Below are 23,856 nucleotides of genomic sequence, written 5' to 3'. Positions count from 1 at the left end.
TTAGAAAAGGAGTTAATGCAGATATAGAAGAGATATAATATGAATAAAAGACAATATTAAGTGAATAAGGTGCAAAAATTATTAAAGAGAATAAAATTATAGTTAGGGAGAAATATAGCAGCACTTGGGATAATAAACTGGTTTGTAACTTAAAGTCATGTCTTTTGGAAAGGAGTTCTCTATTAAAGAGATGCATCATTTTATTTGGCGATGGAGATATAAATTAAGTTTGTGGCATGTAGAGAATATGATGTGGAAGAAGTGGGAAATGTGTGTTAAATGTGAATGATAAAATAAATACATACCAGAAGATAAAAGGCAGGTCCTAAGGAGATTGTGATGAATATTGGAGCAGAATTTAAGAGGAATATATGCAGATTTGTGGAAGATATTTATTGTGAATTGTCGAATAATGGTTACCCCAAGAGATGAATCTGGTCTTGGTTGGACGTTCCTGCCTCTTGTGGGCTAAGTGATGAATTGATTACCTCAAGAGATGGATCTGGTCCTAGTTGGATGTTCTTGCCTCTTGTGGGCTAAGTGATGAATTGATTACCCCAAGAGATGGATTTGGTCTTGGTTGGACGTTCTTGCCTCTTGTGGGCTAAGTGATGAATTGATTACCCCAAGAGATGGATTTGGTCTTGGTTGGATGTTCTTGCCTCTTGTGGGCTAAGTGATGAATTGATTACCCTAAGAGATGGGTCTGGTCTTGGTTGGATGTTCCTGCCTCTTGTGGGCTAAGTGATGAATTGATTACCCCAAGAGATGGATGTGGACCTGGTTGGACATTCCTGCCTCTTGTGGGCTAAGCGATGAATTGATAACCCTTAAGAGATGGATCTGGTCTTGGTTGGATGTTCCTACCTCGTGTGGGCTAAGTGATGAATTGATTACCCCAAGAGATGGATTTGGTCCTGGTTGGACATTCTTGCCTCTTGTGGGCTAAGTGATGAATTGATTACTCCAAGGGATGGATCTAGTCCTGGTTGGACATTCCTGTCGATTGTGGGATGTAATGCAAATGGCCATGACTTGGATATTGCTTGCTCTCGGGCTTAGTTGGGTTGGGCATTTTACTGGTGCCCTTTTGAGTTCCTACCGAACTAAGCAATGATTAGGTATAGGTTAATTAGCTAGTCATAATATTTATTGTAATTTGCCTATTCACTATGTCTACACATATTCATGTGTATGCTTTGTGTTTTCATGCGTATACTTTGTGTTTTTATGTGTATGCTCCGTGTTTAGTTCATGCTTGATGTGTTCCCATCATGTCTATTCCATGAATCTCTATGATTATTGCCTTGGGTTGATCTAGAATATGAGAATAACAAGAGTAAACCAAAAATTTATGAATATATTCTGGGTACTAGATATGTGCCATGCTTCTAATCCTCATCTTAATATATGTTAAGATCACCCATGCTTTAACGGGAAGATATATCCATGATATTGTGCAAAAGTTGGGTCAACCAAATTAAGGAATACAAATCTCCAAGGATTGGTTTGGGACCTTCTTGATTTAGTTCATAGAAACCTACATTGCTTGAGGACAAGCAATTTTGAGAAAGGCGAATTATAATATTCCCTTGTTGAAATACAGTTTATTTATAAATAATAATAATAAATTAAAATATATAAGAATATAATTTAATATAATTAAAATCTAGTTAAGTTTAATGAATGGTCAAAAGGCATGAAGTAAGAGAACTTCATTTGGGGAAAAAAGAGATGAAGGAAAAAAGAGATGAAGGAAAAAAGAAGGGAGTTAAGGGATTAAGGAAGCATTAAGGTGAAGAAGATAAAGAAGTGACTCTTTCAAAGGGGCAGCAATGATGAACGGTTGTGACCCTTTCGAAGGGTGGTAATTGTGAAAGGTTGTAACCATTATGTAATGTCCCCTTCCTAGGTGACAGGGAGTTGAGCAAGGATTGGCCTATCATTGGGGTCCCACATTTTAGCAGGGTGGTTTGGAGGACCCAACTGAGGGTCGTGGAGCTCAGCAGGGATCTTTAAAAGCCTTTCAGTTTGGAGTTTTGAGGTGAAACCATGATTAAAATTGAAATATTAAAGTCGGCCTTATGTGAATAGTAAAAAGTGAATAGTAACAGAGAAACATAAGAGGAATAGTGAAAAGTGCCCCCCATCCTAGTAACTTAAGTTGTTTTTTAAAAGGGGGCCAAGTTCACAATGAGAAATTAGACCCTCAAGGATATTTTATGATTTTAAGTCAAATAGTAATCCCAAAATAGATAAAAAGGCATTTTGCCTATCATTTGGATTCAATTCTTACCTCTCCATTTTCAGATCAGCAGCTTGCATGAGGGTTTCAGCAGCTTGGGTTTTCAGGAACGCCAACTTCTGGAAGATTTGGGGGGATTTCGACGAAAACCCATCTCTCTGGGTATCAGTTTCTGGGAGAATACAGCTTCAGTGTGCATATGGCAGCCTTCTTTGCGGATTTATGAGCAGATCTATCAGTTGGAGGGCAGATTTTCTACAACTGGTTGTAGGGCAAACCTTCTAGAGGGCATTATTATCTATTTCCAGCTCTATTTTAGTCAACCGTTCCATTTTGGGTTGAAGGATTTCAAACCTTAAGAGTGTATTTAGGGCTTTAACATTATTTGGAGCTGATTTCTATTATCTATTGGCTGGGAATTTACATCAGACCTATGGGCACATGTTAATGGTATGTTCATTGCTCTTTTAAGCAAAAAGAAGGTTTCTTGATTATCTTCCTTGTGTTATGCATTTTGTTATGTTAAATCAGCAATCTCTTTTATGGAATATTCAAAAATCTTGCATAAACTTCAAAACCAACCAAAACAAAAACAAAGACCAATCAAACCCATCCAAATATATGCTGGCCAAAGACTTATCAGCAGATAAACATTGAACATAACCTCAAATTTTGGATCAGACCTGGTAAAAATTGGATTGGGGAACTTTTAGTGGTATTAGAGCCATGATTTTGCTAGCCTGTTGGGTAAAGATCAATTGTTTTCACTTCAGTTTGGTTTGAGTTGTGATTGTGGACAGCGAAATGGGAACGAGGGGAAAGGTGCCTAGCAGGGAACAAATGTTGAGGGACCTTCACCATTCACAACAAAGGATACTTCGAAAATTGCAGCACGATGAAGATACACTTTCAAGGAAAGTTATGCATTCTAATGGCGCATCTCTATCTACTAGAACAACTAAGAGTCCTCATACTTCAACAACAAATAAAATAATTTTGGTCAGCTATGATAATTATCCCTCTCTTCCTCAAAATATACAAGACATGCTTTCATTCACACGGTTTTTGGGTATACCGGATGAGGATGAAGATGACTTGATGTTTACAAGTCCACATCAGCAGCGAAAAAAGAACGAAATATCAAAGGATAGTAAAGAAAGCATTGGGGAAGGTGAAGAGTTAAATGTGCAAGTACAAGAAAGGGAAGAAGATTTGCTTCGGTCTATCTATGTTCATGATAAAGACAAAATTCAGTCACATGAAAGCCCTAGGATGGATGAAGGTATTGACATTCATAAGGACCATGAAGTTAAAGAAGACACCATAATGGATCAGCCACTTGCAGGGTATGCAAAAGAAACGCAAGAAGATGTGTTATCATTTCATTTGCATCCTAAGGAGAACAAAAATCAGTCAGCCTATGACAGCCCTATGGTGGAAGAAGAGAACAAAGGTGTCTTTCAGCCTACCTGTGAGGATAAGAAGAGCAAAATTCAGTCATCATGTGAAGACCCTAGCTTGGAGGAAAAAGAATCACATGGTTTTCATATGGAGTAAAAAGATGAAGACAACACCGTTAAAGATCAACCGCTTGGGAAGGAGTCTCTATGTACCTTGACATCACGTCCATTGGTTGGTGGAACAACTTGTGGATCCCTGAGCATCAAGAAACATGAAGGGAAGATCATAATTCTCAGCCTTGTACATGGTATGGCTGCTTATTATAACCTTGGCTTCTATGATCTTGTACACATGTTTACATTAGAAGGGCATTTGATGAGGGTGTTTGAGATTGATTGCATTGAAGAGCTGTTCATAGAGACTAGGAGATTGCCAAATGGGAAGATTCTCCACTTTGACAATGTGTGGTTTGTCATGAACCTTACACCATGTAGCTCGTGGGAATCTGAAAACAGAGCAGCCATAGAGATGGAAGCATCTAGCAAGTTTGGGTCACCTAAACTAGCTAAGGAGACATATGATGTTCAGCTCACTACTCCCAGACCAGCACTTCTTGAGGAGCCACCCATCATGAAGAAAGAAGCAAGAGAAGACAACCAAGGCACCTTGGAAAGGTATGATCAGCATTCAAATTTTCTGAGTTTGAACAGCAATATAGTGTCCTCATGTGAGTTTGAATCCAATGAAGATTGTGGAGATAATGATCCTAGTCATGCTGAGTGGGAAGATAATTATGTAGTGAGAAATTCATTTTTCCAATATTCTACATCAGCAGATGTAGAGAGGCATGAGTCTATTAATATGATACAATTTCACTCTTTACATGATAATCCTTTGTTTGAGTATGTTGAAGACTTAGCTCACATGCATGGAAAAGAGGAAGATATCATGGTGAAGGCCGTTTGGGATGAACATGATGGTAGAGCTGAGATTTTGCATGAGGAAGACAAGTCCTATCATTCACACTCCTGGATGAATCAGCTGAAGGTGAAAGAGGATATGGTTATGGCAGCCTTATCCCATTTTGATCACATTTATGAGTTGGTGGTAGATTTGTGGGGGAAGGATAGACCCCAGGATTGTGAAGTGTTGCAAGAAGCTTTGATCAAGAGGAAGAACAACTATGTGCACCTTGTTGCGGATAGAGATCACCTTTTTGCAATTGCATCGAGGGCCATGAAAGAGGAGAAGTTAACTCACAGCCATGATGCCTATACCCTTTAGTTGGGAACACCTTTAGTTGATGACCTTCCACCCTTGAAGGGAGGGAGGATGGAGATCTATGAGGATTCCATACACAAACATGTTGTTTCTTATCCTTCACACGTTGATGATCATAAGATGATTGAGACATTTCACTCAGTGATCCCATGGGAGGATCAAATCATTTTGGTTAGTATGGAGATCACCTATGCTTTGGATTCTTTGGATGGATATCATATTGTCCTAATGGAGAGGACTCATTTCATCATTTGTAATAGCAGACTAGTGATTGGTACAGCGGACCACAATTTGATTGGAGCTCCTGCAGCTCATAAGAGAGAATTTCAGCATGGTACTTACCTTGGGACAGCAGCCCATGGTGATCTCCATAAAGATAAGATGAGAAGATATAATGGTACATCTGATTTTCTGTTTGATGACAGCAGCATACCTTCATTAAATCATGAGATGGCAGCCATAACACCCAATGGTGACAGCAGCATAAGATCTTCCATTGATGTGAATATAAGCCACATAAGATCTGATTTTTTTATTCTAGCATGGATGATGTGGAAAAGACCCAAGACATGTGTAATAAGTGGAGACAAAGAGCATTGAAGGCTAAGACACTTGCTGCCCAAGCAAAACAGCACTTGCAAGAAGTCAAAGATTGCTGCAATCTCATGGAGCAAACAAGACAACAAAGAGAAACCTACTTTAGATCCTTATTACTTCCAAGGGAAGAATATATACAAGTTGAGCAGGGAGAGGAAGAACTTCTTGAGGTAAACAAACAAGAAATCATGTTGTTGTGTGTGAACAAGAGAAGAGGTATGATTCGGAAAATTCAGTATGTGTAACTAGTTTGCAACATGAGGTTAATGAGTTTCCTCTTTTAGAGAGCCGCTTGAAGGCTCAAAACAACGAGGATATTAGATGCACCCTTGATGGATCAGCCCCAAGTGTTATATCCAATTTTGTGGAAGGGAACGTTATTGTTTTCAAGTTGGCTAGTCACACATCATCTACAATGGTGGAAACTTCTACTTGCCAACAATTTGGTTTTATAACAGCAGTTGGAAAAGAACATGAACTTGCAACCCCTATTCATGAAGAAACTAGTAAAGATGAGTCTGCAAATGATGGCATGCAAGATGCATATGCTGGGCATGGTTATTATGATGTTGCAGCCTCTAATCATAAGGAAATGAGTGATATAGACTCTACTGTGATTGGCACACAAAACTCAAGCATTGGGCAAGGTAAATATTATGATGCATCTCATTATGGGACTGATTTTAAACATTTTGGAGCAGCTGACATAGAGCAGTCTCAAAAATTGAGTGATGGTTGACTAGAAAGGGCAAAGCAAGTCAAGTTATTGGCCCATCAAGCCAAGCTCGATCTTCAACACAATCGTGACATTCACCACTCTTTACATGACGATGAGCAAAGATTGGTTAATTCTAAAAATTCAGAAAATTCAGATGTTGATCATTTTCTTGATGGCAATGATGATTTTATTGACAACATTCCTAGTGGGCCAGCCACACATGAGTTGTCTATAACGGGCATTGAAGACAACCATAACTCATCTCTGGCTATGTCATCTGTCTCTCATGTCAAGGCAGCGATCTACTTGTTGATTGGTGATTTATTCTTCATAGATTCTACATGGGATAGCGGCTGTCCTAGTTGGAATTATGTTGTACTTCCTGATTTTTCATGGAATACATCAGCACTTCGGCTACTTGGGAGTGTATGGAAGTATGTTTATTGGATGAACACGGAGTATGAGATGGGGTTAAATGGTTTGCATTGGTATGATGACACCTATGACACCATTCAGTTTGCTCGTTTGAGTTACAACAGTGATACTAGGTGGCTATTTGCGTTGGTTTGTTGGGTTGTGGGAGTTCATTTCCACATTTTCTTGTTGGTCTACTCCCATGGGTGGTTGTTTCATGGTGTTTGGTTGAGATATTTCCCCTCCATCTCATTCAACAGTTTGATATTTTGGTTTGGGATCCAGGAATTGGCTTCAGTGATGCGTTGGCATTTAATGATCTTGGTGATTTGCTTCAGGTATGGAAGTTATGTGGCATTTATGTCAGAATGGAGCAGCGGGAGCATATAGTGTTCTACCTATGGTTAGTGTGGAATCCTGGTGGCATAGTGATGCATTGCTTGTGGGCAAGCAATTCCGAGAAGGGAGGATTGTAATGTCACCTTCCTAGGTGATAGGCAGTTGAGCAGGGATTGGCCTATCATCGGGGTCCCATATGTCAGCAGGGTGGTTTGGAGGACCCAACTGAGGGTTGTGGAGCTCAACACGGAGCTTTAATAGCCTTTCAGTTTGGAGTTTTGGGGTGAAACCATGATTAAAATTGAAATATTAAAGTTGGCCTTAGGTGAATAGTAAAAAGTGAATAGTAACAGAGAAACATAATAGGAATAGTGAAAAGTGCCCCCCATCCTAGTAACTTAAGTTGTTTTTTAAAAGGGGGCCAAGTTCACAATGAGAAATTAGACCCTCAAGGACATTTTATGATTTTAAGGCCAAATAGTAACCCCAAAATAGATAAAAAAGCATTTTGCCTATCATTTGGATTCAATTCTTACCTCTCCATTTTCAGATCAGCAGCTTGCATGAGGGTTTCAGCAGCTTGGGCTTCCAGGAACGCCAAGTTCTGGAAGATTTGGGGGGATTTGGACGAAAACCCATCTCTCTGGGTATCAGTTTCCGTCAGAATGCAACTTCAATGTGCATATGGCAGCCTTCTTTGCGGATTTATGAGCAGATCTATCAGTTGGAGGGCAGATTTTCTACAACTGGTTGCAGGGCAAACCTTCTAGAGGTCATTATTATCTATTTCCAACTCTATTTTAGTCAGCCGCTCCATTTTGGGTTGAAGGATTTCAAACCCTAGAGTGTATTTAGGGCTTTAACATTATTTGGAGCCGATTTCTATATTTCTATTGGCTGGTAATTTACATCAGACCTATGGGCACATGTTAATGGTATGTTCATTGCTCATTTAAGCAAAAAGAAGGTTTCTTGATTATCTTCCTTATGTGTTATGGATTTGGTCACGTTAAATCAGCAATCTCTTTTATGTAACATTAAAAAATCTTGCATAAACTTCAAAACCAACCAAAACGAAAACAAAGACCAATCAAACCCATCCAAATATACGCTGGCCAAAGACTTATCAGCAGATAAACATTGAACATAACCTCAAATTTTGGATCAGACCTGGTAAAAATTGGATTGGGGAACTTTCACATAGTGAAGAGGTGCGACTCTCCCTCACATTGGAGGATATAAAGGGGAGAAGTTTTCATTTGAGGAGGAGATAAAAGGGGAGATCAATTTGAGGAATAATATATTATTTTCAAGGGCATCAATGAAAAGTGGTGACTCAATTCTTATGAAAGGTGATGACCCTTCCAGCAATAAAGTATAGAGTAGAATTCATTCCAAGCATTGAAAGGGACTTATCAATCAACGGAGGAAATCAATACAATTAACATCATTTCTCCTAAGAGAGTTAAGAACCTTTAGCAATCAAATACAGATCCAAGAGAGCAGCATTCAGCTTATCCATTGAATTGAATCTGTCCAAATTACCACAGTAGACTGAAAATACATAACCTGTAATAATTCTACAAGTATAGTGGGCAAGATTTAGTGTCCACCCAAAAGGGGACATTACAGCGAAGTCAAATTCCATCCCACTCATTTGGTATGAACTTTCATTTTAAATTCAGTTTTTTGGCAGGGAGTCTACAATGCATGGAAGGTCATAGCAAATCTTGTTACCTTTGGTTGAAGTAGCTCCTTGGTTGTTGTCAAGAAACACATCATACACAACACTCTCATGTGATTGTAGATTAAGTTGGTAATAGCATGCGCCTTTTGTAACACCTTCTTCGGCCATTCAAGTTTTTCAGTGTCCTTTAAGGTAAGGCCAAGGTAGTGTGTTGTGCATGCATGGGCCAAAAATTTTAGAGGGATACTTGTCCATCAAGAGTCTTTTAGCAACAACACAAACAATGCTATTGTTTGTGATAAATTGAACCACATTTGGTGTGTACTTGTGGATTTGATCCCATCTAATCCCATTCCATGGATTTTAGCAAGATTATGCCAAGATCATACAAGGCAAGGAAGTTGATGTAAGATTGGTTCTTTATATCTGTCCACCCATATGACATTATGATGCATCTAGTCTTTGCCCACTCTATTCAATGGTTGGTAAGAACATTCATAATGTCTTTTATTGCATCATTAAGCATATCAATTCTCAATGTTGCATATGACAAGGCTTTGAATCCAAGACTTGCTTTGCTAATATGGAGGCTTAGCAACATGGAATGATAGGTTAGAGTAGTACTATAATTTCCCAATCACCTTCTTTGTGTGCTCATGGACATTCTTTTCCCATCCCATACTCTCCAAAGTGGTTTGCAATTCTGATGAAATGTGAGGCGTAAAGAAAGAATTAATGTTCTTCCACTCTTGTTTGGGCAATGTGTTGTAGAAGTTGGTATTGATTGGGACTCTCGTAAAGATATTTGTAGTGGTTGTACCTCATCCAAAGGATTGGACATTTGAGGAATTATAACCTACTTCTGTCCTAGTTCTTGCCTCTATGGCCTTACTATCCTACAATGCCAGGGTATCTTTGGAAGGAATTATGTTATACCTTGCCTCCATCAAATTCTATTTGAATTCGTATATGCCTCTATTACAAACATACCCACAATAATACATGTTGTTCATACTTGAGACTATCATGCAATAAGTCCATGTAAAGTCTATTTTGTGGCATGATGACCAAATCTGCAAAAAGAAATTTGAATTTAGTCTTTTATGTGTTTCAAGGCTATAATTTTTTTCCGTAGCACTTCTATAAGAAACCCTTATTGTTCCAACCATATAACTCTTGTCTTTTGATATGCTTAGATGCTCGATGTAAAATTGCTCAACATACCAAAGTTATGGTTCGTAATAGCAATTTTCACAATATACCAAACCATATACCTAACCTAACTACATGCGTGGAAGTATGTGGAAGAGTGATGTAAAGGAGAGTAGAGTGGCACCAAACTAAGTGGCACGAGAAAGCTCTCAAGTTTGTCCAATCACATGCTTGGTCACAAGGGGTATTTCAGAACACATAGGCATGGTCGCTCATTTGACACTATGATCCCCTTTGTGTCAATTTACAATTGTATGATAGATCATTAGAAGAAGAAACAAAGAAGATGAGAAGAAAGGTAGAAAAAGACAACTACAAGGAAAAGTATTTGTAGCCTCCTTATCATTTTAACTTTGATAGCCCTTAAATATACCTCTAGGGCACCACATCCGAGGGAATCAAAGTGTAATTTCATTGAATGTTGTATTATGTGCACTAAATAGGGGCTTAAGGACTATTTTTTGTAGTTCAATATATCAGACATCTTGCAAATGTTAGTACTTTACAATAATATAAATTCAAACATATACAGTGTTAAACAATTTCTAAAATTAAACCATAATACAACCCTAAATGCTAAAGATCAACATTAATGGTAAGAGTTTAGATTTTCTTGCTAACAAAAAAGCTTAAACCTAATGTTAAATGTCAAACAAAAATAAGCATTTGGACTTAGGGCTAGGCTATTTTTGCTAAGAAAAAATCCCTAACCCTAACTCTAAATGCTGAAAAAATTCAGAGTTTTGAGTTAGGATAAGGCCTGGGATTGAATAACCTAAAAATACTATTTTACGATTGTGGTTAGGGCTTAGAAGGGACAATTTTGGCATAATAAATCCTAATCTTTCTAACCCCTAAATGCTGCATTTAATTTTAAAATAATATTTTGATGTTTCTATAATGGTTATCTTAGTCGTTTAGTTAGTATTTAGATACTTCTGATTATGTTTTTCTTGTTTCTATTTACGATTGTTTCTGTTATGAAAAGATCCTCTTGTATTCTCTATTTAAGGAGCCTTTTGTCTCCTTTGTAAATGTCGAACTCTCAATCTTTCTAACATAGTATCAGAGTGGGTCTGGGTTTAATTCTCTCATGGGAGGCCCAAGATCATGAGGGTGCTTTTTTCAAGAGTTTTTTATTGAAGAAAAATCGTAGAAAGTGTTTGTAAAAATTGAGGGTGTTGAATTGAGCTCGTGAATGCTTTTTTGCGACCTCTATCGAGGTATTTTCAAAGAATCGAGGGTTTCTCTACACGTATTATTTGGGATTTCTGCTTTGCTTCCATGATAGGGCTTGTGAAGACATTTTGCTTGTTCTATTTTTCTTCTGGAAATTCAAGCCACCTTTATTTTGAAGCATTTTCCTCTGCAACGACGTGATTTGTTCATGTTTTTTCCCACGACTGGATCCGTAATGGAGACGTTTTTTCATGTTTTGTTTATTGGCAACTAGGTTTCTGTTACCTGCTCAGACCTAGGTTTTCTGATGACATTGGTGTACTTTTATTCTGCTAATAAAGGTTGTGATTGATTTTGACAAGAAGAATCAGATTTGTTGCAGTCTGTTTTTGAATAATTTTTTAAAAAAAAAAATCATGGGTTTTTCGTTTTTTGCCCAAATTTTTTACACAAAAATCATGGGTTCTTCCTCTGCTAAAGGGTTTTTTGATCTTTTCATAAAAATCATGGTTTCTTGTAGTCTGTTTTGGGTTGTAGTGCTCATTTGCAAAAGTTTTTGACAATTTTTAGACAAAATTGTGCCTGTTGCTATTTCTCGGACACAATGGTGGGTTTGGCGATTTTTCCACAAAATCGTGGTTTCATTTTTTTTGTCAACAAAAATTGATGCTTTTTGAGAACCTGATCTTCGTGTCTCTGGATAAAGGAAGGGACAACTTTCTAGTGCAGGAGCACCCTCAGGACCTAATATGCCTACAAGAGGAAATGTTTATGTTTTTGCTTTGTTTTGTGTTGTTTAATGTTTGTAAGGTCATTTGTGACCATTCATGATCATTTTGGATCATTGTTTCAAGTTTTGAGTCATTTGGATGAAAATTGTAAAAAGTTGTACAAAAATTGTCATGACAACTTTTGCAACTTGATGACAACTTTTTAAAAGTTTGTTATAAGTTGTTTATGGGCAGTTGAATATGATGCAAATTGTATAAATTTTGTTCACAAACTCAAATTTGGAGGTTGGAGAGGGTTGGAGAAGGATGGAATAAAGAAGGAACTTATTTTTGTAGCATCCTTACATTTCTTTCTGAAGTTTTCAGAATTTGCAGTCTGGAACATGCCATTGTACGGCCTTTTGATGGCTTCATATTGAGGACTATAATATATAGATGGAAAGATATTTGATTCTAGTTTCCAAATATTTTTGTCTCATTAAATTTGATTGAGTTTTGTGTAAGATATGGCAATTTTGGTGAAGGCTGTCCTGAATGACTGATTTTTCTGTAACTGTCTGAAAGAAACGCATGGTATGGATTGGTAAGAATCGTAAGATACATTAATGGTGTGAAACCAATGGGAAAAGGTGGACAAATGATTCTAGTTTAATTTCCTTTTGCTCTGATTCAATTTCATTAAGTTTTGAATGAGTTATGACATTTTTGGTGAGAGAAGGTCTGTGATAAAACTAAGGTTTCCAGCAAGCATTAAGAAAAATATATCTTTGTATTGCGTCATCCCAAAAGGCTCAAACTTGGTGAGAGTCTTCTTTACATTTTTGCACAAGGCTTCTACAAAGGAATTTTGGTTATTTTATCATTTGGGAAAGATATGGATGTTTTTTTGTGTCTTTTCATAGTAAATGTTATCATGAGGGTTTAATAAAACAATACATTGTTGAGTTGTTTGATGTAATGATGACTTGTGTGCCATCAAAATCCATAGTGAGAGGCCATGCTTGGCCAATATTATATTTCCTTGTTGAAGTTTAGATGATATGTGTGAAATAGACCAAAGAAGCAATGTATCCAAGTGGTGTAATTGGAATGCACCTTCAATTCATTTAAGTATAATTTGTATGTTGATTGATGTTACCCCCACCTCTACATCAATTTCTTACCCAACATCAGGTTGAAGGATTGTGGTTATCTTGGTTGTCTCCATGAGTTTTGTAGAACTAGGGAGGGTCTCAGCAGTAGGCTCATGTCGCAGAGTGTTTTGAAGAGAAGGGGGTGGCCTTCTATGCATTCATGACCAAAAGACCTACAGATTTTGTCATGTATTCCGTTGGGTAGTTAGAACAATGACCATTAAGGGAGGGTATTAAAATAATATTGTAATGTTTCTATAATGGTCATCTTAGTCATTTGGTTAGTATTAAGAAACTTTTGATTATGTCTGTCATGTTTCTATTTATGATCATTTCTGTTATGGAAAGATCATCTTGTATTCTCTATTTAAGGAGTCTTTTGTCTCCTTTGTAAATATTGAACTCTCAATTATTATAACATTTAGGGTTGGATAATAGATGTAATATCCCTACATAAATATTGATATATAATCAATTATCTTATTTCTCATCTTATTAATTTATTTCTTATATAACCAATTTCTATCTTATATTCTTATATAATCAATATCTAAATATTAATTTATCAACAATGTTTAATATTTAATATTAATTTATAATCAATAATAATTAATATTAAATAATATAATAAATAAATCCCAAGTATTGAAGTGCTGTTTGAAAAGGCACGATTCCATTAATTCTTAGCAACAGATTATTAAGAAACTCATGATGACGGAAGGGGGTGCAAGGAAAGGGTGTTGACTAAGAGCCACATCCTTGCACACAAGACCATTGAAAAGGGTTATAAGGACAGGATTCCTAGGGGGAAGAAGGCATGGAATGATAAGGAAAGAAAATAGAGATCAGTGGATATAAGTAGATTGCTGTATCTTACTGCCATCGGTATGTTTTATTCATAAATTGTTATAGTATCGAGGCTTCTTTCTGAGAACTGTTCTGAAGTTATATATTTTTAATAATGTCTGAAATATATATATATATATGTCTTGATTAGGAAAAATAATAATATTAGATTGTAAATCAGAAAGAACTCGTAAGGTAATAAACATTAAGAAGAATATGTATATACTATTCATTCTTGCTGCTATTATCAGTATTTATGAAGACCGGGATGAGGTGTTTCAAAAAGGGGCAGTCTAAATTCAAGCAATAGGTTAAGTCCCAAGATAGGGTGGGGATCAGCGACCCATAAGCCTTGAGGGTATAGACCCAAGATAGGTAAGGGCTTGGATCTGTAAACTTTGAGGGAACCTATTGTAGTTGGTCTCTGAGCACTTTGGTAACATACATAGACCCTTCTCCCTTAAAACTGAAGTAGTAGTAGGGTTTGATATCTATATCAAGAACTATGAATAATGAATTTAATTATCTAATGAGGAAGATAAATAAGCACTTCTTAATAACTAATAAGTTGAAGAATATCAATGACTGGTTCTCATGATTAGTCTCTCAATCAATTTTAGTATATTGAAATAGGTAAATTATGTTAATCAGGTAGGGGACATTACACTAGAGTGCTTTTTTGCAATAAAAGGGGGTCTTACTATATAAGGTTTGTTTGATTAAATAAAAGTAATTTTTTTTGTTAAAAAATTAACGTAAAAAGGATGAAATTTATAATAGGTAGTTTGCAAATCATTGGAAGACTGTAGTTTGCCTTCTATAGCCCCAAAAATCTCCAAACCCTTGTAAACAATGCTTTGCTGTAGTGAAAAACCTTGTGCACATGCAATAATTGACAATTGATGTTTTTTTAATTTTTTTAAATTTTTTTTAATTTGTTATATGATGAAAATTTCCACTCGAAAAAGAGAAAATCAGCTAGAATTCATGTTCACTCATTAAAACTTGCAATACTAATGATTAAATTGTGATTTTCTGAAAAATTGTGCTGGCCAATTTATTTTGAAAATGACAAAATTGCTAAAAAAATGGTAGTTTGCAATTACTTTCAATCTTCTCACAAATTTTGCTTCTATGGTTTTTTGACTTATCAATGTATGGTATAAAAAGCATTATTTTGCTTCAATTTGTAATTCAATTCATTTAATGGTAATAATGTAGTTGAATTATGGTAGTTGTTTGAAGTTGAATTCCTAAAGAAAAGAGACTGCCTGGAAGCATGGCATATTAGGTTTGACTGTAGGGATCATTATTTGTGACTATTGTGGGCTAAAAATGAGTAATGGTGCTAATTGCATCAAGTGCCTTCTTGCACATATTGTTGGCTGCAACTGCAAACTGCAACCCACTATGGAGCTAGAGGTAGAAAGAGAGACGAAAGCAGTCCTTGGATTGACTAACCAAAAGAAATTGAAGATGACAAGATCTAACATAGTTGTAATAGCAATCATGACTTTTGACATGGTGTAAGAAACAAAGGTGGATATAATAGGGATTGTGGAGTCCAGTCATGATTGCCATGTTTGTGGCACATCCACTTCATCTAGCTCGAGTAGATTCTAGTCACAAGGCTTTTTCATTCCTTGAAATACACTTGGATCGTAGCCTTCAATTGAAGGTATAGTGTGCAACAAGGACAAGCACAAGGAAGCAAATATGAATTTTTAGTTCCACAACAACCTTTTTTTTAATGTGGTGAAGAGTCCATATTGGGATGATTTGGTCAACATTCATGGTTGTAGGGTAAAGGTACAGATCAATCACTCCATAAGACATATGCTGAGTTACCGGGTTCTCCTCTGGACCCCCCTGGTTCAGGTTCTGGTTCGAATTGGTTCGTGGTTCTGGGCCTGGTTCGACTGGGTTTGACCAGGGTTCTTAAAACCCAGAGGTGGTTCGTCTTGGGTCGAACCAAAGAGAACCACAAAGAACCCAAAGCGAACCCAGGCGCCTAGGCGGCCCAAAAAGTGATTTCTTATGCCAAATTTAAATTTTTTTCAATTCCATCTAGGTGGTTCGTCCTCTTTTTGCTGTTTGTACAAAATTTCCATCAGTCATGTGTATCTACGCATGTCACACATGTGATAATTCCTCAACTTTCACCAATGGTAGCACCTATTCCACAAACTTAAACCTAGTTACGAATGATTTGTAGCACCTAAAAATTCAGGGTAACACTTCTTCCCATGACCAATCTCCCAGTAAGGTCTATGGTCTGCTCCAGTGCACTGGAACTATATCAGCAGATAGATGCTCAAAATGTGTAGTGGAAGCAAATAAAACCATTCATGACCTTTGCCCCAACGACATAGGTGGGAAAATATGGTTGGATGACTATTTCATGCACTATCACAATTCTAATTTCATTTCAAGACTAGATACTAAAAGAATTCTCTTGGTGAACACGATGGATATTACTAAAAGTAGAGATGCTTTCGAGAACACAACCAGCAGCCTTCTGTCAAATCTGTCTGAGAAAGCTTACATCCCTGCAAATAAGCGTTTTGCTGCTGGAATAGCCAAATATAATGCTAGTGGAACATTATATGGTTTAGTTCAGTGTTGGAGAGATATATTAGTACAAGATTGCAGAACATGTTTGGCTAGAGCAAGAGCAAATCTGAGCAATTGTTTTTTCTACAAAACAAGGAGCCTAGTTTCTGAGCACGAGCTGTAGGGCAAGATATGAGATATACCCAATTGAAACCTACTATTGAGATAGGGATACTTGAATATTTTGTCATTTTGATATTAAACTTGATGTATATGATGCTATTATGGTATGATCATGATGCTATGATTACAAGTTTATGTTTGTTTTGTTGTTTATATGATGCTATGTGACATGCTAATCTTAATTCATGCTTATAGTCTACACAAATATCTTCTAGAATTGGTTTTGCATTTGTGGCAGCCTTTTTGAGCAACGGCCCATATGTCCTACCTTGCCGGTTCGGGTTCGGGCACTGATTTGGGTTCGAAGAACCAGTACGCCAGTACGGCAAAATTTTGAAAAGGGGTTTGGGTTCGTTTCGGTTCGTTAGTACAAAAGCGAACTAAACCTCTTTTCAAAATTTTGCCGTACTGGCGTACCGGTTCTTTGAACCCATATCGGTGCCTGAACCCGAACCAGCAAGGTAGGACATATGGGCCGTTGCTCAAAAAGGCTGCCACAAATGCAAAACCAATTCTAGAAGGGCAAAGGAGCTAGTTGCTCAAGTATGGATGCAACATACTATTACATGGCTGGATAGATTTCAGAAACTACATTTGCATCAACTTTTTGGTGGCTTTGTATTGTAATGTTGTTTTTTTGAGGTCCAAATATGCCTCAAATAAGGTAAAGAATGTAGAGAATTCAAGTATAATACTAGAGAAGATTGTGTTAGAGGTGGGAATTGAAAATGTGGTGCAAGTTGTAACCAATAATATAACAATATATATGGTAGGGAAATTACTTTAGGAGAGGCACCTAATACTTTTTAGACCAATGACACTACACATTGCCTTGACCTTTTTTACATAGGACATATGTGAAATTGATTGGGTGAGGTTAGTGGTGGAAGAATTCAATAACATCACCAAATGTACTACAATCACCTTTGGGTTCTTGGTTCGATGAGAGATTGCACAAAGGGGAAATAGTTTGTGAGTGGGTGTGAAATGGTTCACAAAAAAATCCTTTAGTTGTGGAGCATTTGTACTTTGCTAGCATCTTTGAAGTAGATTCTTGTGAATCAAGCATGGCTAAAGTCATCTTATTATTAGAACGATGATAGAGAGAGGGTTAGAAAGATGACTTTGTATGATGTCTTTGCAAAGAGAGCTACAAAGATCATTAAAATAATCTCAAACTTCAATTTAAAATTTGGATTATATTTTCTATATTCTAATTGTAAGATATTGTTCAATTTAGTAAAGTTCCAGTTTATAATTTGTTTGTAAGTGTCAAAGCTTCCAGTCAAAGTTTTGCACTTGGTAGTGGGGAGGAAAATTTGATGGATTACATTTTTGAGGCCATCCAAAATGACTATAGGGGAGACAAAGTTGAATTTGAACTTGTTTGAGAGATCACTGATTGGAGGTGGAACAATCAACTCCACCAACCTATTCATGTTGTTAAGTTCTACCCACAACCCCAAAATTTTCTTCTCAGAGGACTTCACAAATATTAGTGGGAGGTTTTGGAGGGCCTCTCAACATGCATTGAGAGAATAATGTTTGAGGTTGATATGAGGGACCTAATAATGCCACTCCATGTGGCTCAATCCTTTCAATATTTGTAGATTGGTGGATTGAGATAGTGTGTATTTTGATGATTTACAAATTTGTAACACTCGTTGATCACATAAAGTGATAATTTTGGGCTGTTGATCAAAGATGAAATTTAAAATTATTAGTCGATAGGATAGATTCTGGGTCTTTAAATGAAAGAGAGGGCATTGACATTAATTACCTAGTTGAGATTGCTTTGCCAAGATTGGTGAGGGCTTTATGGGGTATCAAGGTGGACATTTACAAAAGTAGGTGTGATTAGGAACTTTGGAGTATTAATTGAGGACATTGAAGCTTGAACTATGGTGAATACTGAATAGAACAGCAGATGATCCCTTGCAGCATGTCCACATGACGATATATGATTTGTTTTTTCTATATGTTTGTGGAATGTCTTTTCTGTCCTCCTTTGTTTTTCTGATCTTTTGAAGTTGACACAAGTTGTTGATCGGTATTGCACTATACAAACTCATTTGCTCTGAAAGTGAACTAGGGAAATTGATCAATGCAACAAATTATTTACACACAAGGCAAGGAACAAATTTCATGAACTAATGGTAGGAAAGTCAACACAAGAACTAACTAGAAACATAACAAAGTATTCTAGATTGGTGATCAACAGAAGGAAATACATAATTTGTAAGTTCAAACTAATGGTTTTGACTTTATGAGAAATTTAGGTTTTAATTCACCACCTCAATTTAAAATTTAGCTATCTTAATTACAAATGTATGGAAGTTTAAGTCTGATGAAAAATTGACATAAATTTTGATTTTCCAATTGCCGACATGTAATATATATATCTATATATATATATATAGAGAGAGAGAGAGAGAGAGAGAGAGAGAGAGAGAGAGAGAGAGAGGCTATCCACTCCACGAAATTGTCAGGGGATTGTGCCTCTACAAGCTTTAGGTAAAAAATCTTAGCTTTTTTTTCTTTATTTTTATCAATATTTCTTTGTTTTTAGTTTCTTGGGTTTTTTGCTGGGTTTTTGTCATTTTAAACCTCGGTAATTGAACTCCATTTACACTTTTGCCACTGTCATGTAAATAGCTACTGTGGTTGGAAGGTATCAGTTTGCCCATATATATGTCAGATTGATTCCATGTAAATTTTATTTAATTGATTGGATTGTGTTAGTATTGGTAAAGAGTATTTAAATGCATTCAATTTTTGTTAGATGCTAATTATCAACAGAACTTTTTATTGGGTTTATTCATTATTTGTAATTATCACTACTTGATGTCTTAATTTACTATAATAATTTAAGGAGATGAATTTACTTTTTCTTAACACGCTGCTGGACACCTTTGACGTTTTTGCAGGATGTTTGGTCTGAGTTGGGCATTCCTTGTGGGATTCATCAAAAACAGGTATTTCTCATTTTTGTTTTGTGTTTAGATTGGTCATTACTATAGTTAATCATTTTTATTCATTGTTACAGTTCATCAATCATAAGTTTGACAATGGTGACAATACATAACAATCACCTCACATCACATTGACATGTATCATCTGAATAAATTTTGATAATTCTGAAAAGACATGTTTACAGCTCATCACTAATTGGGATTTGAGGCCCTTAGTAAGATGAGTACACTGGGTGGGTGTTTTAGATGTCTGATATACATTGAATATAAAGATAAAAACTACTTAAGCTGAGGCTCTTGTAGATGCTATGCCCAAGTCGATGACAGACCACAACTGTCCATTAATGTCATTGAAAATTTCAGTACACTACATTAGGCTCACATTACATTGACATGCATCATCTAAATAAATGTTGATAATTCTGAAATATATGTTGATAGGTCACCACTAATTGGGATTTGAGGACCTTGTAAGATGAGTCCATTGGGTGGGTATTTTAGATGTCTTACATACATTGATTATAAAGAAAAATTTTTGAAGGTAAGGCTTTAGTAGATTCTATGCCTTATATATGATGACAGACAACTGCCTATTTACATCATTGACAACTTTTCATGTCATACCCATCATATATGACTGTCCATACTGTGATTCAGCATTTTGTCTTTGATGTTTGTTTTATGTCATTGGCCTTCATTTTTTATTAGCTCATTTATTAGCTCACTAATTCAGCAACATGTATTTTATTTAGGAAAAGTGGCTAATCTCATGGTAAATGTAAAATTGAGTCACCTTGGTGCCATTTTTGATATCATAAGTTACCGTTAGATATCATGATTATTTTGAAAGTTTTTATATATAGATGAGTTATGATAACAAGGATGTATTACTATTTGAGCACATATGATGATCTTTATTGGGGACATTTTTTTCTTTTCATGCCATACTTTCTTAATGCAATAGGTGTGTTCTATGCATGTTTTCAATCTACAATGTTCTTATCAAATAGATCACATCAATTGAGAGATAATGCTTGAGGACCAATATATTTTACCAATTCTTGGGAAAAGACTGGGATTGTTTTAAATTGTGCATGTGAAAAGGAAGATTTATCTGAGAGACTTATGCATAAGAAAAAGTGTATCATTCTTAGAAAATTGTAATTTTATGATGGTAATTTATCAAATGTCATTGCTCACATATAAAATGACTCTACTAGTGTCTTTATCTATGACACCACTTTCTTACTCATTCTGTGGCACTTAGTAAACTCTTTTTTCTAATCTTTTCCTATGTTTGCTACCCTCTTGGTAGGTTCTTACTCTCTTGATATTTTTACTTCCTGATTGGCAAAATCCTTCATTATTTGGACAATGCATTCTATTAATTTTCTCTAGCTATTGATTAATCTATATGATTTTCTAGTAACCATTAGTTATAGGGCTTTATTTATGCACATCCTCTGTTTTGACAGCACCTAGGTTATGACATTTAGTTTTTGCTTTCAATTTCATACAAATTACCTTTGGCCTTACCTGCCTTAGCTAAGTATCTTCATTCTCATTTTGTGTCCAACCTTAGTTCATGTGTTTTCGTGCCCTTTGTTCTCTACCCTTTATTGATGTGGACACTGGAGAACTTCTTTCTTTTCTTTAGCTAAGGACATTTCTATATTTTTTCGTCTGAGTAAGTTTCCACTTGTTCAATATTCCCATTTCATCATTAGATTCTTTATGATGTTTTATCTTTTTCTTACTCTTTTAGGGCATCAATTCAAATAACCTAATTTTATAGTTTAGATTCACTGCACTTGTTAAATAGACTCTGTGGTTGTATAGTTTAGCTTCATCTTTTAGCGTATAGTATTCTTTTGGAGTTTCATTTCATTCTTTCATATTAATTCTGTTGGTTGTACTTTCAAGTGCTGCTGACGTTTTTGGTTGTCCATGGATGTTATTATTAATTCTTGCTTTCTTGGTAATCTGTTCATTATAGGTTGCTCTTTCACATGTCTGTAATTCTCATTTCTTTTCACATATGTTAGCAAATGCAAATTGTAATGTCAATTTTGATATTCTTGCATAAAATTGAAAGCATTTCCATTGTTTTGTTTCCCTGTGATACAGTTGGCACTCCCTTTATAGAATTCATATTGGGAAATTATAACTTGGTTCCTTTACTTCATTACATTTTTAGTTAAGTCTTTGAGTGTTTCATATGCATGAAAAAAATGAATTGAGTGATAACTGCAATAATTTGTGGAAGCAGGTAGACCAAATGATGATTCACTCTGCTTTGGATGCTCGTCCAAAGACAACAATGTGCAGAGACTATTTTTACAATTATTTTACTCGTGGGTTAGATATATTATTTGATGGGCAGGTACTTCTTGATGAAAGATTATGAAATAGTATTCAAGTAAATGCATATCTAGATGTTTTTGTTCATTAGCAATTGAATGAATAAATTTTTTAATTTATAATGTCCTGTAGACACATAAAATCAAGAAATTTGTGTTGCATACAAATTTTCCGGGACATGCTGATTTTAACTCATACATCAAATGCAATTTTATGATCCAGTGCCCACCTTGTAAGTTTTTGTGATTGAAGCATTTCTAATGCATCTGTTAATAAAAGTGAATTTCATTAATTTTTTTTGAAATGGTATGGATTGCAATAATTTTGAAATTTTATTCTATTTCATTTTAAATGTCTGTTTTTTTTTGGTTTCTTCTTGTATTGCTACAGCATTTACTGAACAGGAAGAGGCAAACACCCACGAGCATTGCATTACATCAAATACAAAGTGGAGTCAGGTTCAGGTATTTGATTTTTAATCCAATTACATGTAGGATAGTATCTTGTTTTGATAAAGTTAAAGATTGTTGAAGTGACCTAGTCACTAATAAAATCAGGGTACTGGGTCTGAAGATCAACAAGCCAGAGATAGCTAACATGTGTGTTTGATTCAAAACTTTTTAAAGCCAAAACAAGAAACAAAGTAAAAAATAGATATCATGAACAATCCACAAGTCAGGAAGGACCAAGGCAGTTTAAGAGTGGGCCAGATTTCTAGCATTTGAGTGAGTAATGCCAATAAATCTCTAATGAGAGATAATCTGCTCTCACATATTGAAAAGGTGCAAGCATAAATTTCTTTGCAGTTTGGTAGATTTCCATTTATTTATGTGAGCATTAATGGCTTTAATAACTTCTGTTCCAGTTAATTAAAGCAAAAGGGGCAGCAGAAGGGCTGGCTCCATCTCTTCACCTATTATTGTTATTCCTGGACATAAACAAATAATTGAAATTAAGGGAATGAGCAGCTTCATGGGAAATTTTCTTATGCAGCCTTTTGTTAATCAGGAATGGAGAAACCATGGTTGCCCTTGATAGTTACTTTATTGCAGATAATTACACAAGCAACAATCTTTTCCAGCTGTAGGAGGGTAAGAATGTTGGTGGTAATATGTCTGAAATGTCAAATGGAGGGGTGGTCCTTCCAATGCCCAAAACCAGCTTTGAAATGTAAATCCAAATTGGTCGATTGCTATCATTGCTGTGAGCTCTTCAACCATTTTGAAGAAGCTATTTGTGGGATTACTCAAAGACAAGGTGTGCAACAAGAGAGATCCAAGTCATCTGATCATGCTGAGGAGACCATGTGTTGCTAACAGCAGGATAATTTTAAACAAAGTCACATCCAGATAGCTTTGTCTCCCTGAATCAATTCAAAGGGGTATACATTATGGTAACTAGATCTCCCTTGACTGAGGAGGAAGCCAAGGATCAGAATATAAGGTAGATTTAGGGTGGAAGATGCCTTGAGTAAGATCAATGGCAAAGTTAGCATTCCCAGCCCTCTATTGAAACAAGTGAATGTCCAGCTTTAAGTACAAATCAAGTAGGAAAGGTAACTCAAGCGAAAAAGTGACACTTAGACATAATTTGTCCAATGCCCACTTAAAATTATAACAAGAAGTGATTTTATGTGAAATTAGAAGAAAAAGTGGCAAGCATTCCTTTTCATAAGTTGTTTTGACACGAAATTAGAAGAAAAAGCTGACCCAAGTGAAGAAGTGCATAAGTTGTTCCATGTCAACAAGAAATTAGAACAAAAAGGTACTTGTGTGACAAAAGTCGGTTATATTAATTTTAAAAGACACAACAAAAAATACCCATGTAATGTAATGGAACACTCCTTTTCACTAAATGAGCAAAATAAAATAAAAAAGCAAAAAAAGAAAAAGAAATAATGCCCATCTAGATCATGAACGGGCTCCTATCCATTAGATTTTCAACTTAAAAGTGAAAGTCAAGTGTAAGTTAGAACAAAAAGTGGACATATAGTTTATTGGAGTG

General features: G+C 35.9%; 1 protein-coding gene across 2 annotated transcripts in view; it reads left to right on the top strand.

The window, feature by feature from the left end:
* LOC131029574 (PHAF1 protein At3g51130) overlaps positions 1–23,856 on the top strand; it is a 98,214-nt gene that overhangs the window by 53,552 nt on the left and 20,806 nt on the right. The window contains exons 9-12 of one of the 2 annotated variants that reach the window (XM_057960083.2): positions 19,447–19,494; positions 21,761–21,874; positions 21,985–22,084; positions 22,243–22,316. In XM_057960083.2, coding sequence (XP_057816066.2) covers positions 19,447–19,494; positions 21,761–21,874; positions 21,985–22,084; positions 22,243–22,316 — 336 coding nt within the window. The remainder of the gene's footprint in view (positions 1–19,446; positions 19,495–21,760; positions 21,875–21,984; positions 22,085–22,242; positions 22,317–23,856) is intronic. The other variant, XM_057960084.2, reaches the window with a different exon arrangement.

This window comes from Cryptomeria japonica, chromosome 3, assembly GCF_030272615.1.
Source record: "Cryptomeria japonica chromosome 3, Sugi_1.0, whole genome shotgun sequence".
In the NCBI taxonomy this organism is placed as follows: Eukaryota; Viridiplantae; Streptophyta; class Pinopsida; order Cupressales; family Cupressaceae; genus Cryptomeria; species Cryptomeria japonica.
This window is presented reverse-complemented; position numbering and strand designations above follow the sequence as displayed.